The sequence below is a fragment of the Glandiceps talaboti genome, chromosome 4 (genome assembly GCF_964340395.1).
Source record: "Glandiceps talaboti chromosome 4, keGlaTala1.1, whole genome shotgun sequence".
NCBI classification, from domain to species: domain Eukaryota; kingdom Metazoa; phylum Hemichordata; class Enteropneusta; family Spengelidae; genus Glandiceps; species Glandiceps talaboti.
In genome coordinates, this window is record NC_135552.1 from 6,930,706 (window position 1) to 6,948,356 (window position 17,651).

Consider the following 17,651-nt stretch of genomic DNA (forward strand, 5'->3'; position numbering starts at 1 on the left):
CCGGTTAGATAACCTCTGACCTCAAATCCTCTCCCTGAATTTAACTGTGAGGGCGCCTAAATCAAAACTTTGAACTTCGTACTGTGATCTGTCCTGGAGCCCTTGCAATTTAGGACTGGGAGTAGCAGTGTATCCTCTTTGTACGGGGCAGAACGCAGAAAGAAACAGAAATGGCTGACTATCGGAAGGAAGGAAATGTTGCGGTGATTACTTTGAAAAACCCTCCTGTAAATGCGCTTGGGTATGTATGCAAAATCTGTACATTGTATGGGCTGTCATTTATTTAGTCCTTGCACTGTTGCAGCACTTAAATTTATGTAAACCGTCTGAGGTGTAAAACTGCATTTTATATGGCCTCGAATTTTCCAAGAGCGTTACACATAGGTGTTGTAAGGTACTCGGTCGGTCCTGCGGTAGAATATTCGACCAAAGAAGTGCCGCCAGTTCAGGGAGTCTTCACATAGAATCACAAGCGTACCTGCCGTGGCTTTGTTTTAATACTAGTATTCAACAGGTCGTTTTCAGAGAGTCTTACATTTACAGATCGATTTAGATAAGAAAAAGTAAATTATATATAGTTCCTTATTAACGTAGGCGTCTAGTATAGGTCAAAAATGGTTTCTGTGTAGTAGCCACCAATCATCATCATCATCATCATCATCATCATCATCATCATCATCATCATCATCATCATCATCATCATCATCATCATCATCACCATCACCACCACCACCACCACCACCACCACCACCACCACCACCACCAGTCTCATTTCCTTTCACCAATCAACCTTGTGTCATTTCAAACCTTCCACTTTCTACTTCAGGTGTGATGATCGATACAAACGTTTTTCAAACACCAAGATGGTGTTATTTCCTGTCCTTATTGAAGTAATAGGGTTATGGCATCTTTGTAAATAACAGACTTTGAACTTCACATTAGTTTCATTGCTATAGTTATCCAATTAATTTTTGAAAAAAATTAACCAAATCTCAGACATGCAAGGATTGCCATGTAACCAGGGCAGTATGATGTGAAAGTTTGTTGACCCCATTGAGTTCAGCCAAGGGTTGCTGTTGTTCAAAGTTCAGGCAGGCAGTCTATGAATTGATAGTATTTGTAAAATGCATATATTTTCTGTGAATTCTACATATTTCTGGTACAGAAACAGTACAAGCATTAATGGCAAAATTGCACAATAGTTCCGATGATTTTTTTAATTTTTTTTTGCCAATTTTGTAATGAAATAACTCATTGTTTTTAGTTATTTCATTGTTTACTCAAATGTTGTTAATTATAATTTTTGCTCTAAAGTCACTAAAAATGTAGTATTTACAAAATTTGAAAGGACAGCTTTAAAGTTTTGTTTTTTTGCAGGATTTAAAAATTAATGATATTTGCCTAAATTTAAAAATATTTCTATATATATATAAATCACATAGGAAGTTCTTGATAGTGATATCCCTGCAGAATAAAGTGGTCCTGTAGGACAGGTGTGACTGCCCAGAGAATTCATTTCAACAACAACAACAACAACAACAACAACAACAACAACAACAACAACAACAACAACAACAGCAGCAGCAACAACAACAACAACAACATTAATGTGCATGTATACAGGTTACTTGTTATATATAAATTTGTGAAAAAAATCCAATGTTCCATGATTAAAATTGTTGAAAACATTCCTTTATTTCTTTCTCCTCTAATAGTTATCCAGTAAGACTTGGTGTATCTACAGGTATTAAGGTAAGGGATATGTTGTCTTATATATGTAGCCATATTTTTTAAGGTGTTGACTGTATCCCTACATTACACTCAAATAGAAAATATTGGGGTTGGTAGAGAAGTAGTCTGGATGCCAACGTTGTTTCTAAGAGAGATCAGAATGAGTACTAGACTAGTAGAGAAGGGGGTGGGGATGGGGGTAATAATTGCCATACATTAATATCTACGAGATGTATGATTCCTTATCATATAACAACTATAAAAAGAAACTTACTGGAAAGTCATCCAGCAGTAGGAACAATGTTTATATGATAATTGATATTTACATGTATCTTGCCTGACTGTTTTTTGTTTTTTTGTACGCAATGACCATGATTGGTAATACATGTATAATGATGTCATATCTCACATAGAAAGCTATCAGTGATAGTGATGTATCAGCTGTTGTTATATGTGGAAGTGGTAATGTATTCTCAGCTGGAGCTGATATCAGTGAATTCAGCCAAGGATCTCATAAAAAAGGTCAGTGTCTGAAATTTGCATTTGTCATAAAATCATGACAGCCTCTTGGTTGACAATATAAAAATCTGAGTTTACATTGTGTGTTAGGGAGTCTGAACCAATATCTAACTGAAAACCTAAGGGGTCCAACAAAGGGTTGTACTTGATAACTATAGGGTTATGGGGGATATAGTATGGGGATATTCATGACTATTTATTTTGAAGGTAATAAGCACTTAGGAGTTATGAATATTCAATGTTCATCTAACACATATCCCTATGTGCTAATTCCCATGAGACAAAAGTGTAGTCCTGTTTGAGCAATAGAATTTGGTGTCTCTTGGCTTGGCAATTGTGCAAAATATATGTAAAGTGAAAATATGAATTGAATCATAGATGTTGGAGAAGAAACTTCTCCACTGTCTATGATTGAATCTTCAGAACCCAAAGTGTATAATATTACTATTATTTCCTGGAGGAGTGGCATTCACGTTTAAAGTATATATACCACTTGAAGCTGGCACCATACAAATAATTTGTTTTTGAATCTTTTCGTGGAGTGTCCTTCAATTCTTACTTTTAATATTTTCTACTTTCGAGGCCAATGTAGTCTCAAGCTAAACCACGTCTGGTCAAAGTCCCTCAATTAGCACAAAAAGTTGTTCATCCAATCCGTGAACCCCAGCTGTTATAGTGATGTAAACAATGTATAAGGAGCATCCCCAGCTGACAAATATACCATATTTGGACATTACATAACTGCCCCAATAAACACTAACTTTATGAGGGACTGTGGTATTGGTTAGAATTTTGTGATTGATTAACAAAAACATGATGTAAACTTAATGACTGTGTGGGTACATCTCATGCATCTCAGGACTTCTGGAGTAATGACTTTGACTATACTGTGAGTGGAGGTGTAAATCTTAATGATACCATAGGAGCTGGACTAAATATTTTCATGATTTTACAGTGCATACATACATTCATATATGTATCTTTCTTCTAATACCATGTCATATTTGTATTTTAATAGAACCCAATCTATCGACTTTACTTCATGAAGTTGAAGCATGTAGTAAACCAGTAGTTGCTGCACTGCAAGGAGTGGCATTAGGAGGTGGTTTAGAACTTGCTTTAGGATGTCATTACAGGGTCGCCAACAAACCAACGAGGTTGGTACATATTGTTTTATCTTTTCATTTTATGTCAGTTTTAATGTCAGAAATGAATACAAGGTTCATTTGGAAATTTGCATTGTACAGAAACACTGCAATCTTTGAATTTATCTGACAATTTGATTTTGATTTCATAAGAATAGGGTAAGTCTGTCCATCATTCAGTTAAGAGGATAAATAATACACTAAGTTTTGGACCACAGTGACAAATAAAATAGATCTTACAAAGATGATAATAGTGTCTTTTCTCTGAGTAAGAAACGTTTGAACACAAAAATAGACAAATGAAAAATTGTAAGTTGGTTACTGGTTGAAAGTAAAGTTATTGCTTTTCTTGTGTTGTATACTATATGTAAACTTGACAAGAATCACCCAATGGCCCTGGGAAAGGACCCTACATACCGTACATGTTCTGGGGAAAGTCCCGACATATTCTTGGTCACCCTGTCCCATACATGCCTATAGCAGGCCACTTCTCAGCCACATTTACCAATGTCTATAATTTTAGACAGATTTCCAATTCGATTTAGTTTCAATAACTTTATTGTCCGTATCTACATGCAGGAATTTGTCTTTAGGCTCAAAGTACATTCTACAAAATAATTTACAAGAGTACAATATACAATTCTATGAGTTTAAAATGGTCTTTACAATGAGTATAAAATAGACACAGCTGTTGGAACAAAGTATTTTTTGAAGAGCTTTTTCTTTGCAAGAGGCATTCTGTCACGGCATCCAGATGGGAGCTTATCAAAAGAGTTGTGTAAGGGATGCATATGATCGTTGACAATTTTCTGAGCTTTCCTGTTAACTGCCGTATGATAATGACATGCCAATGTACGTAGTTTTTTTTTTTTTGCAATGCAGTATTTGTGAAATTGACCTTTGTGGGTCCCAAAATATAAATAAAAGAACTACTACTAAGATGAAATCAATCTCACCTCTATCCTCCTCTATCCTTTATCCAGAATTGGATTTCCAGAGGTTTTAATTGGAATTCTTCCTGGTGCCACCGGAACCCAAAGACTGCCTAGAGTAGCTGGGATTACTAATGCCATCGACCTTATACTGAGTGGACGTCATGTCTTAGGAAAACAAGCCCTTAGGATGGGTATTGTTGACTTGGTAGGGCAAGAATATGTAGTATTTTTGTTGTTAAGTTCCAAACTTGAAGCAAATTTACTTTGTTGTACATTATGATTAAATTACTTATTAATAGCCTTCTTCCTTTGTTATTGTTACGGAAAAGTTACATAGATTTTTTCAAATGAACACAGTATATATGTTTTTGTATAGATGTTTTTCCTCTCTGTTCTCACATTACTACTTGTATTGATATTCACACCTAGAATACACTTCCTGAAGGACCTGTATTTCAGAACTCAAAAAGTGTCAATGATTTACCATGTTTCTTTGACTTAGTCTAATATCACATTGCTTCTTCAGCTGTATACAGAACAATTTACAATGTATTTTATTTTTCAAGTTATTGATGTTTTCACCTCTGACCTGTGACCTGTGACCTTAATCCAAATACACTCAAAATAGACTTTATTGTAGCTTGTGTAGTTCGTAATTGTCATTGAATGTATATTTTGGCTACTACACTTTTTTCAGCTGTTATTGTACATGGTATAATGACGTAGTCTCGTCAAATGACAACATAATATGCAATAATAGTTTGTATTGAGAATGAAGTATGGAGCAGCAAAAGATACGCCAACACATATTGACAAAACTGACAAATCAATATGAATAATTTCTTTTCTATGTTTTTATTATTGAGATGAATTTATAATTTTACAGACAATCTTGGTAGTTCAGATTAAAAATTTGGTAGCAAATAGATATGTATATATATATATATCTATGTGCTACCAAATTTTTATATAATATATATAGCTAAAATGTACGCTTAGTGTTTCACTCATGGGACATTACATTATTGACACCAAGATAGACATACATGTACATGTATTTCAACTCTAGACCAACAATAAACACAGCAGGATCCTTTGCCCAATCACATTGAACACTGATAAGTATTGTTATTCTTTCACACTGCAGTAGAAACAGGCTTCTAATGAAAACAGTACACATGGACTTGATGATTTTAATAGCTGCAATTGTTTATTTTCTAACTTATATTGATATTGATAATCAACAGTCAACCTGACTACTTCTACATCCCCACTGTACACAGCACAAAATTGTTTCTTTTGCATTAGAGGTTGTTTGAGGGTGTGCAACAATGTCATGTCACATGAGTGAAACACCAAACCTACATCATTTTAGCTATAATTATACATGTAGCTTACAAAAATAATTGTAAAATAAAAAAATAAAAAAATTGTTTTTGATTTGTTAGGTAGTAGGTGGAGATGTTGTCAAAGCAGCCATTGTCATGGCTCGTGATGTTGCTAAGAAACCAGTTGCACCAAGACGGATTTGTAATATGCCAGTTAAAGGTGCTGAGCATGCAGATGTATTATTTGAAGGTAAGAATTTACATAAATTTCAAAATCTTGTCATTATTATAGTAAACATTCAATAGATACAACTAAATATGTGCAGAAGGGTGGTACAAGTGTCTAGTACAAGATTCTATCAGGTATACTTTCAAAGTCACCATCTTGAATGGTGCATTATGGGAAATTTGATCAGTCACAATTTATCTTGTTGTTTGTACATTTACCATCTAATCAGTATTTCATTAGAAAACCACTCCACCAAAATAATGGTATTCAAACCCCACCTGTCTTATCTTAGAATTAAACCAACTCATATATACTCAGGCAATATAACAACCTTATGATAACATGCATATCAGTCATTTCCCCATTTATGGCCAAACAAATCTCTTCTGATGCCAACAGTGCTCAAACTGAAGTTGGAGCCAGGAGTTGATTGATGATGTTTAAAACAACTTGTCAATACAATAATTTGTAAGCTGTTATTACATCATCTATTGACAACATTTGTGGTTCATTTTAATTAGCCCCCACCAAACCCAGATAACAGGGCATACCATGTTGTTCCCTAGTGCACTGAATCTGTCATGTAAAAATACTACATTTCAGCGGCCAGAAAGAGAGTAATGAAGAGAGCCCGTGGGGCCATAGCACCAATCAACTGTCTACGGGCAATACAAGCCTCAGTCACGTCACCTAGCTATGAAGAAGGAGTTAAAAAGTATGTATCAACAACTGTGTTCACATTTACAAAAATTTGGTCAGTGTAGTGGTTATGCATCTATGTATAGAGTTAAAAGTTAATATGGGGCTGTGTTGACAGAAGCTAGGTTCACACTTGCAAAAGTTTGGTCAGTGATTGCCTAGGGCTATGTTTACTGAAGTGGGGTTCTCATTTCACAGACAGGCTGTACAAAATTGCCTATTTATATACAAGCTAGGTAGCTATGGTTAGTTTAGGGATACATCTAGTGTTAGACCCCCTAACATAAAGCTGAATTGTATGCTGGGGTTAAATGATGAACGTTGTACACTTACCCAGAAGTAAGATTAGTGTAGCACTGGCAGTGATGGCCTGTGTTTAAAAAATATATATACTTCGAGGAAAAAAGAAGAAGGTACAAATAAAGGGCAGTGTTTACAAAAGTTGGTGTCAGACTAAGAAGAATTAGTTTTAGTCTTAGATTTCTAACTGGTTATGGATAATATGTATTTGATGCAAATAATAAGATTTTATTCCACCAAAGTTTTTGTCGTTCAAACAAGAGTGACCTAAAGGGCCTTGCCACTTCGAGTCAAAGGCAAGATATTACAAAACCCATAGGTCACCAGTATTTTTTGGCTGACTGCATACAAATATTGGGGAATAATATACACCTGTACAAGTGCATTTTTTGAAAAATTGGGTAGAGCAATGCCAGTATTTCATGTACCATAAAACTAATGATGTAGACATGTATTGGGAATTTTGATGAAGAATGATCGAGGAATCATTTTTTTTGTCTGAATACATTCAACTCTGCTTGTGCAGTCTAATACTTATGATGAAATATGCTTGTTATAACAGAGAACGAGAATTGTCCACTTTTCTTGGAACTGGTGGCCAAGCTTTTGCAATGCAGTATGCATTCTTTGCTGAAAGAACAGCTCAGAAAGTGAGTATTGTTAGTCCCTGTCGGACGAAGTCCGGGACGGGGACTTATGGATTGAGTTCCGTCTGTCCGTGCATCCGTCCGTCCGTCCGTCCGTCCGTCCTTTCTTGGAGATGCCTGGACTGATTTTTTTCAAACTTGGTACAGGGGCAACATACAATGGCATACATATGCACGTCAATTTGTTTCGTGATACGATCCAATATGGCCGCCTGGCAGCCATTTTGTTTGCGAATTTTCCATGTTCAAAGCCATAACTCAGACATGCTTGAACAGATCTCATTCAAAGTTGGTATTAGGACAGTGTTCTATGACATACATGTGCATATTCATTGTTGTTGTGATACGATCCAATATGGCCGCCTGGCAGCCATTTTGTTTGCGAATTTTCCATGTCCAAAGCCATAACTCAGACATGCTTGAACATATCCCATTCAAAGTTGGTATTAGGACAGTGTTCTATGACATACATGTGCATATCCATTTTCATCATGATACGATCCAATATGGCTGCCTGGCAGCCATTTTGTTTGTGAATTTTCCATGTCCAAAGCCATAACTCAGACATGCTTGAAGAGATCTCATTCAAAGTTGGTATTAGGACAGTGTTCTATGACATACATGTGCATATTCATTTTCGTCGTGATACGATCCAATATGGCTGCCTGGCAGCCATTTAGTTTGTGAATTTTCCATGTCCAAAGCCATAACTCAGATATGCTTGAACAGATCACATTCAAAGTTGGTATTAGGACAGTGTTCTATGACATACATGTGCATATCCATTTTCATTGTGATATGATCCCCCATACCTGACCCATCCTTTATTGTTGTAGGCATGTTCCATGTCCAACAAGCAGACACAACATATCTAAGTCTGTTTGATTTAGGTTCACAAGTGTTGTTGTGTGATCAGAGTAGTGATAATTCCTTAAAACCCAATCATAGGGGACTATGTTATTCTCAATGACTTGTTCATCTTTATTCTTTGGCCTTGATATTACTAAGTGTAGTTACATCCTCTCTGTGATTGGATGCTATTAATTTTGTGTTTCCAATCTGTAATCATCAATGTTTATTTGTGATTGGTTGTAAAGAGAGATACCAGGTGGTAAAGTCACTTACAGATCATTAGGTGTAAAGACTGCCTCCCTGTGATTGGATCTGTATTTGCATTGTATAATCATGAATATTTATTTGTGATTGGTTGTAGTGGGAATTACCAGGTGGTAAAGTCACATACAAGTCATCCAAGCCATTACCAGTAAAGTCAACTGCTGTGATTGGCTGTGGTACCATGGGTACTGGTATTACAATATGTCTAATTGGGGCCAACATTCCAGTCATACTTGTAGAGGCTGATCAGAAGGTAAGTAACAAAAACTGAATTGGACTGTGATTGGGCTGAAATTGATAAATGCATATTTTCTGCCACTGAGGGGGCTGTTCAATGAGTCTCTTGTGTCTAAACAAATCTTTCATTTGGCACAAGTTTTCCTATTGAGTTCTTTCAAAAAGCTTTAAAATTTAAACAAATCCAAAGCATATAACTACAATATTTTATCACTGTATTTTCAAAGAGTGTAACATTTGAAGAGAATTTTGTTTTGGTCAAACTTTAGAGTGTGTATTTCATCAAATGCAAAATTTAATTGCTGAGAAATGAAAATTAACAGACTCTGTTTCAGTGAGTAATTTTGATGACAGGATTCAAGACGTCACCTACAGATGTCAATCATGTTGGCATTGGAGTGATACACAAACAAACAAACAATTATATACACACCACTATTGGTGTAATACCGAACAAACTAACAAACTATGTGATATACATACACATACAAGTAGCATGCCAAAGTTGTTGTTACCCAAAGTAAACTTTGTAGAAACAATACTTCTTCTATTTCATATTTTGGTCATATTGTATCTTGTATGATAATAAAGTTTTTAGATAGAGGAATGGGACTCATCAAACAAATCTTCGAAAGGAACGTCAAACAGAAGAGAATGAGTCAAGACATGGCTAAAAAACAGATGTCAATGATTACACCAAGCTTAGATTACAACCAACTCAAAGATGTGGATCTTGTCATCGAAGCTGTCTATGAAAACATGAAACTAAAGAAGGAAATCTTTGCTAAGCTGGACGCCGTGTGCAAGCCACAGACTGTTCTGTGTAGTAATACTTCAAGTCTGGATATTGATCAGGTATATAATAATTTGTATTTACAGGGTGTTAAGGGTTCTAGTAGCTATATTGGTTTATTTATTTAATTATATAATACTACTCAATAGTTCAATGGAGGATTAAAAACTGTTTACAGCTGGGGGTGCGGATGGGGTGGGGTGGGGTGAGCCATGTTATACTCATCCTACAAAATCATTTTTACTTTCAACGGAATCTGTTTTGTCCCCTGATAAAAAAATGGCGTCAAATTGAAAATGGAAGAATTTATACCATAGGATGTACATGGCACTAAAATACAGTAAAATGTCAATAAAAGAACTATTAATTTCTCACTACATACCGGCTTTATATTCATAGCACTACATACTACTACACAGATTTGAAATTGATTGTGTTGTCTGAAACATTTTTCAATTTGGGCCAATTTAGTTAGGAATGGGTGGGGGGTGGGGGGGGGGGTCTGAGGCCTAAGTATAAATATTTAGTTTTTTATCCTACATTGAACTATTGATCTCGCCCCTAAGAGTATATGCATTTTGTTCCCTAGTGTAAAGTAGGCTTCCTCTAAGCCAGATCTGACAAATTTTTTGTAACAGTTATTACTTTATTTTAGAGTGGTTGCATGATTCAGAGTTGATGAAAATGACTTTTCTGGGTCTTCTAGGCATAAAGAAATACAGCTAAAATAACATCAGCCATGACACTGTTTCCCTTCACATCATGTCATCCCGTCCTTTTTCTCAAACCATTCACTCACTAACCATTCTTCTATTCACATCTGTAGATGGCTAGCGCCACCAAGAGACCAGACAAAGTTGTTGGCACCCACTTCTTTTCTCCAGCTCATGTTATGAAATTACTGGAGAATATAAGAGGAAAACACTCATCTCCTGAAACCATAGCAACAGTAATGAGTCTTGGTAAACAAATTAACAAGGTAGGAAACAATGATTTATGAAAGTTATTCATTATTTAAGGTAGAAGCGTGTACATTGTTTTGTCGTCAGTTTGTAGGGTGCTTCCCATACCGAGCAGCACTGGTTGTTACCTAGTAACACTAAGAAAATGTAATCTAGCTGAACCACACACAATTTCTTTCTTAGGCCATATTTGAAACTCTTACCTAAGTATTGACTGAGACACTGGTGGAAAATTCAGTACATGAACCTACTTATGATCCATAACAAGACTACAGAGATTCTTGAATGTGTAATTTAATTTGAAAATTGTAAAATGTTATTTTTGACTTTCATATTAGGTATCTGTTCTTGTTGGTAACTGTCATGGCTTTGTTGGTAATAGAATAATGTTTCAGTACACGTCGCAGGTAGGTTTTAGTATATCATTCTACCAAATCACAGTTTTATCTTGTCTCATCATTCTCTCTTCTCTAGGTTCCCATACTTGTTGGAAACTGTCCTGCATTTTGTGGCAACAGAATGAAACACTTGCAGGCTATGCAGGTACATGTATATAATGAGTTATGCGTGTTACAACATATAATATAATGAACCAGTGGATGCACATATTTACGTGTGTTCAATACGTTGTGACATCATAGTCATGTGATTCAAAGCAACCCATGCATTCTGTATCAGATTCAGCTGCTATGTCAAAATGGTTATCTACACATAACTGTAAATATGTGTTAAGTTTTTATCATTTTCTTCTATTAAATGTTGTATTTTTAATATCAAAGTTTCGGAAGCAGAACTGTAAACTAACTGTTCGCTTTTTCATTTGGGTTGTTGCAGGAAAGATAGTAAAATACTGACAAATACCGACATGTTTAGAAAACAAAGTGATAAAGCACAGTTGACGTTTTGTTCTGAACGCGTAACTAAACACAGCTTTGTATGCGTCATTATGTGTACGTGTGCACGTTCTAACATGTATCTAAACTCTCTATTATAAAAAAATTGCATACCTATATTCAAATGAATGCCTGTTCCTTGTATACACAAAATGATTTGAATGCAGTGTTATATAGTTATGAAAGTTGCTGTTTCAGATAAGAATAGTATGGGTAATGATAACAGAATAACACGATGTGGTAGTGTCTGTGTCGATACTTGGGATGTATGCTTCATGTCACATAGTTTTTATGCACTGATTCAAATTACCCCAAGTACGTCACACTGTCACACATGCATCATTAGGTTATTATATTAAATGCTTTAATTATATCATTGTAGAAATCAATAAATAAAACTGGCAAAGGGGAAACATAAAAAATAAAACTAATTTACTATCAACTTGACAAGTTTGCAATTACATGATAAGTAAAAGTTTGAAAAATTTATCTTGATAACACTGAAATGAAATCAAACAAATGATGTCTTATTTTTCTTACAGGCTGCATTTTTATTAGAGGAGGGTTGTTTACCAGCAGAAGTGGACAGGGTACTAGAAGACTTTGGTTTCCCAATGGGACCCTTCAAAGTGTCCGATTTATCAGGTACTGGCGTATATGCTAAGTTTTGCAACTAACTCCTGATAATTCATGCTAATTCACAAAATTGTAGATGTGATAAAATAGAGAAGAAATATTGACATCACATATTGACATTTTCCTTAACTCCACCCAAATGTTCCAATTTTGAATTTTGAATTTTGAACATTAATATTGGTATGAAGATCACTCAAATACGGTACTTCATGTGTTATACCAACTTACTCTGAAAGATCCAGGCGTTGTTTTCACTTACATGTACATGTTATTATACCATGAGTGTTAATACATACTAGTTACGTGGACCAACCACTTGTCCATTCAGATTAATACCAACTACAATGTTCTATTGTAGTGCATACAGTATTTGAATTGTTGGGGGTTAAAAATGTTCTAATGTTTTGAAATTTTAGGTCTAGATGTCGGTTGGCGTATTCGTCAGGAGCAAGGTTTGACTGGAAAGAATCTACCACCAGGTACACCAGTCCGTGTTCGTCATGGACAACGTTATTGTCCACTGGGTGACATTTTGTGTGAAAATGGACGTTTTGGACAGAAATCAGGTAATGTTTTAGACTACTCAATAGTTCTAGTTTGAATAGTGTATCACATATTTCACTTGTACAATGACCGCTTCCTTCTACAATCGCATGTAAAACAACCCATAGAAATTAAAGAGTCTAATGAAGAATTTCAGGTATTGCACACTTTACAATGTACATAGTGTGAATGTTTTGGCATGTAGTGTACATGTACACTGTGTATGTCCTTCATATGAAAATGGACTATTTCCACCTGTTTTAAGTTATTGTTTGTTACTTGACAGGTAAAGGATTTTATAAATATGAAAGACCCGGTGCATATGAAGCAATGAATGACCCAGAAGTTGAAGATATGATAATCAAGTATTGTAGAGAACAAGGTATTGTGAGAAGGAAGATTCCATATCAGGTAATGAAGCATGATATTTTCATGTATTATGAATTGTTTTTACATTCTTCTTCGATTAGCCAATGGAAATATGAGTGACCTAAAGGGCCTTGTCACTTTGAGTCAAAAACGAGAAGTGGCAACACCCTAAGATCATGAATATTTTCTAGCTGAATAAATGAAGAAAAATACTTGGGAAGAGTATTACATCTGTGTAAGTATACTTTATGAAAAATTGGTGACTTTTGACCCTTGATCATTTCTAGCACCATAGAAGTAATGAAATAGATGCATGTTCTCATAATGTAAAACGACCAGGGTACAAATCCTATACTTTGTGTTTGAACACATTCAACTCGGCTTGCATGTGGTATGATACAATGTATTCTAACTTATTGAAATATCACAGTTGATGCAACCTTTTGCATATTCGTTTATATTGTGTAAACTTTATGCATGTATTTATACCTAACTTTGATTATTTATTTACAGTAGTCTGTGTGTGTCACATTACTTGTATTGTGTTTTCATTATGTAAAGAGTTGGGGTGTCTGAAGTGTTGCCCCTATCCACCAATATTTTTGTACCAAAAATGAATATAAGTCTGTTGCACATACAGTTACATAGAGGACTGATGAAATTGTATACTTAGGCCAAAAATTTTTTTAAAAAAATTGTTTCTGGTTAGTGCACGCATCACTTAAATACCCTCACGTCGGTCTTTTTTTTGTGTGTGTTTGTCCAGCTCATGCAGTCTGCAGATCTGGAGGAACACAAAAATAACACTCTGCAGAGTAAGACAATTGCAGAGATAACTATGAACAAGCAAATGACATCTGCCCCACATACACACTTGCTCTAAAGTACTAAATAAAAAGAACAATAACTGCCATAAATAGTAGATTGAGTGACAGGTTTGTTGGGAAAAAAATTCATCACACCACTTTAGACAGAGTGTCCTGACTAGAAACAATTCTCTTTTTTTTTTGGCCTTAGTTCAAGTAACTGTGTCATGGTTTATGTACAATTATGAATACTAATACAGTGTTTTCACATTTTTCACAAGACTTCATGCTGTGTTAATTAATATGGTACATGACATGCCTAGTATAATAGCAATGCTATGTATTTTTGTTCACTTCCAGGAAATCTTGGAACGTTGTTTGTATGGAATGATCAATGAAGGATTCCGTATACTGGAAGATGGGATAGCTGCCAGGATGGAAGATATTGATGCAATTTGGTGAGTCTTGAATTTCAGAGATGTAGGTAGGGTATTCAAATCAAGCTGTGGAACAGTCCTGTTTATTGGCCAATTAGTAAATGTGTTATTGTACTTGACCAATCAATGAAAGTCTTACAATGAACAGTCTTGAGTGCAATGAGAAAAGTGAAACATTCTAAAGTGCATAGCAATCATAGCCGTTCCCATAGCAACATTCAAAGAACAGTCTTTTGCCACGATAACAGCAGGGATGGGTGCCAACTAGAAGTTACATTATTTATGTTGACATGGACAACTTTAAAAGTTGGTTAAGTGTGAGAGTAATGAAGTGAAATGTAGACAAAAAACAATACTGGTAATATGTTTTATTTGAATGTGTACATTTCCAGTTTACATTATCAAGAATTTCCTTAGTTAAGACTGTCTTCAATACATGTATAGGGTGCTTAAATCTGCCTCACCAAGGCACTTCTGTCACCTAATAATGTACCTTACTACATACTGGTACTATAATGATAATTTTAATTCCATCTGTCATTGCTTATCAAAACAAGCAAGGCAATCATTGAGTTTTATTTACTGCAGCCAGGCTGAATTATGTTGTTTTGTTTGTTAGGTTATATGGGTATGGTTGGCCTAGACATACAGGTGGCCCTATGTACTATGCAACCAAGATGGTAGGACTACCAAAAGTGTATGAAAGGATATGTTATTATCAGTCCAAACATCGTAAGTAGTGAAATTTTCATTCATTCAAAGTAGGATACCAGGAAAATATTGATCTGTTACAGGGGCACAAACTGAGGTGTTTTTTTTTTTTTTTTTTTTTTTTTTTTTACATATTTGGGTGTAGTTTTGGCTGCATATTTAAAATGTACTCACAGTACTGAAGCATACTTAACCACCACTTAAAATTGACTGAAGTCAGACCTCATACTAAGATATAGCTCATAAATGATCAGCTGAGTTAATTTATGATACGTATCAAAAAATGTTCAAGTAATCTATACTATGCAATCAACTGTTCTTACAATTAATGCCAGAAGATGATCATAACATTGTAGAAGACATGATTCATCCCATTAACATTATTTTGGAATGTAGTTTCATGTAACTATTTTCACTTGAGTAAAAAAGCTTATGAACTCAGCTTGTGCCACTTTAATTAAATTTCCTATTGATTATTTTTTTTGAAAATTGTTGTAAGTGTGTAACACATTGCCCCATACCCCCCCCCCCCCTCCTATGATAGTACAGTATGTTACAAAGTGCCACAGACTGAGTTTGTAAGCTTCATGACTTTGGTGAAAATATTTCTTTAATAAATTCACAAATTGTCTTCTGTCATTGTTCACATGGTTGTTGCCATAACAGGGATATCCTTGAGATTTTAGAATTATATAATAAATTAGATCATCAAATCATTTATGTGTTATGCTTGAATATAGGTTGATTTCTGTCTATAGCAAGTGATGATTAAGAATTCTTCAAGAATCACAATACTACAATGTACTTTAATTTGCAATAAAAATTACCTGGCAACAAATGTGTGAACTTAATAGCTTTCACCCAATTAAAACAGTTGCACCTAATATAAAGTATCATATGTAATATGAAAACCACACCCTATAAAATCCATAGTCAAAGTCAAATATGAAATATGCATTTAGTTATTGATATCAAGGTAATACAACAAGAAAAGTTCAGTTTTCATTTTAGTTTTTCAAAGACAAAGGTAAATCTGATTAACAAAACATGAAATATGTATTTTTTGATGTTGATAGAATCAAAACAGTCAAGTCAATAAAGTGTACCTGAATATCAACATTTCTCATTTGTTTCCTCAGCTGATATGATAGTATGGCAACCCAGTGATTTGTTGAGGAAGATGGTGATGAAAGAGAGTGCAGGAGCAACAAGTCACCTGTAAAAACAACAGCATTTGCTTCATCTACAGTTTCAACACTAGAGGGCAGTCTACACAAATCTTTTGCTCGTGGTATAGCATCTTCTGTCGGTGCATACGTGCATTCACTGCAACTGAAAGACTTTGATTGAATTTATTGAAATCAGCCAATGGATTGTTTCTCTAGATTTTTTTTCTTGTGCCTTAGATAATTTTGACTGCTGTAATAATTTGATGCTAAATGTCTGCGTATTAAAAGTACAGGAGAAATCATATGAAACCAAAGTTTGAACATCAAAAAATAATGACAGTTAACAGTTGAAGTTTAGGGTGAAATTTAGCAAGCAAATATATTTGAAGGAGTATTAATCAGTACTAAATGTATATATAAATTTACAGATGATTGTGATAACGGTTCACTGTTATGGACTATTACTACTACTACTACTGTAACAATCAACAACTCTCTTACTTATCTTTTTTCGGGAAAAACTCTGTTGCTGTTAAGGTCGTGCTTCTTATTGTAATGATCAATTTGTAGAACTGCCACTTTTCGTAATGTTTCAACTAAGTTACAAATCATTAAGAATTCCATTCTACATGCAGGGGCAGGATAAAATGATTACATTACTGTTTTGCCTAATAAGAATCAAACATAAGAGTAATGATATTCTTACTTTTTTGATCTTCTATCTTGGTATGTTTCAATTGCATACAAACCATAGCCTTGCATGATCTTTGTGTTCATCATGCTGTGACATCATCAGCATCTCATGCATATGCAAATTTACATGGTTAAGAAAAACTGAAAAACTTGTCAACCAGTTTTTGTTAATTTTTGAAGTTCTATGCAAACCACAGAATGCTAAGTATGTGTTTTCTTGTTATTTTGTGACATAAGATATTTAGGCAGAGTTGTGAGAACGATTTCAGAATTATTTTAGAATAATGATTGGGGATGACAATTCTGTAGACAGTATGCATATACTAGCTATAGCTAGAGCAAGTATTTGGAGAAAGGGATAGCTTACATTTTTACATACAATTATTATACTGAAATGTGCAATGATAAAAGTTGGAATTTATTAAAAGTGTAAATAATACATAAAGATGAAAATATGAATAAAAAAGTTAAAATTGTGTCTTACAGGTAACAATATATGTACTCATTGGAAATAAACATTTCTCCTCAGGGTATAAAATTTTTGTACAATTCATGCACAAAGTTTGAATAAAAGTGTCAATTCTATTCGAAAGTGGATCTGTAGGTTGATAATTATATTGTGTGTTTGTGTGAGATATATATTTGTCAATGTGTATGTGTTTTGTTCAGAAAGTTGTGTTTGATAAATGTTGAAGGTTAAATCTTGGTGTTGTTTATAACTTATACTGCTACTGTATATCACCGCTGCATGGA

General features: G+C 34.6%; 1 protein-coding gene across 1 annotated transcript; it reads left to right on the plus strand.

Moving 5' to 3' along the window:
• Positions 1–57: 57 nt before the first annotated feature.
• On the plus strand, positions 58–16,323 carry LOC144433946 (peroxisomal bifunctional enzyme-like). The gene is made up of 18 exons (XM_078122357.1): positions 58–241; positions 1,716–1,752; positions 2,145–2,253; positions 3,269–3,407; positions 4,379–4,535; positions 5,779–5,908; positions 6,491–6,602; positions 7,449–7,536; positions 8,747–8,902; positions 9,478–9,741; positions 10,506–10,658; positions 10,980–11,048; positions 12,077–12,179; positions 12,587–12,736; positions 13,000–13,124; positions 14,249–14,346; positions 14,945–15,057; positions 16,176–16,323. The coding sequence occupies exons 1-18, from the start codon at positions 171–173 to the stop codon at positions 16,256–16,258; spliced, it is 2,157 nt and encodes a 718-aa protein (XP_077978483.1). The 5' UTR covers positions 58–170; the 3' UTR covers positions 16,259–16,323.
• Positions 16,324–17,651: the final 1,328 nt, after the last annotated feature.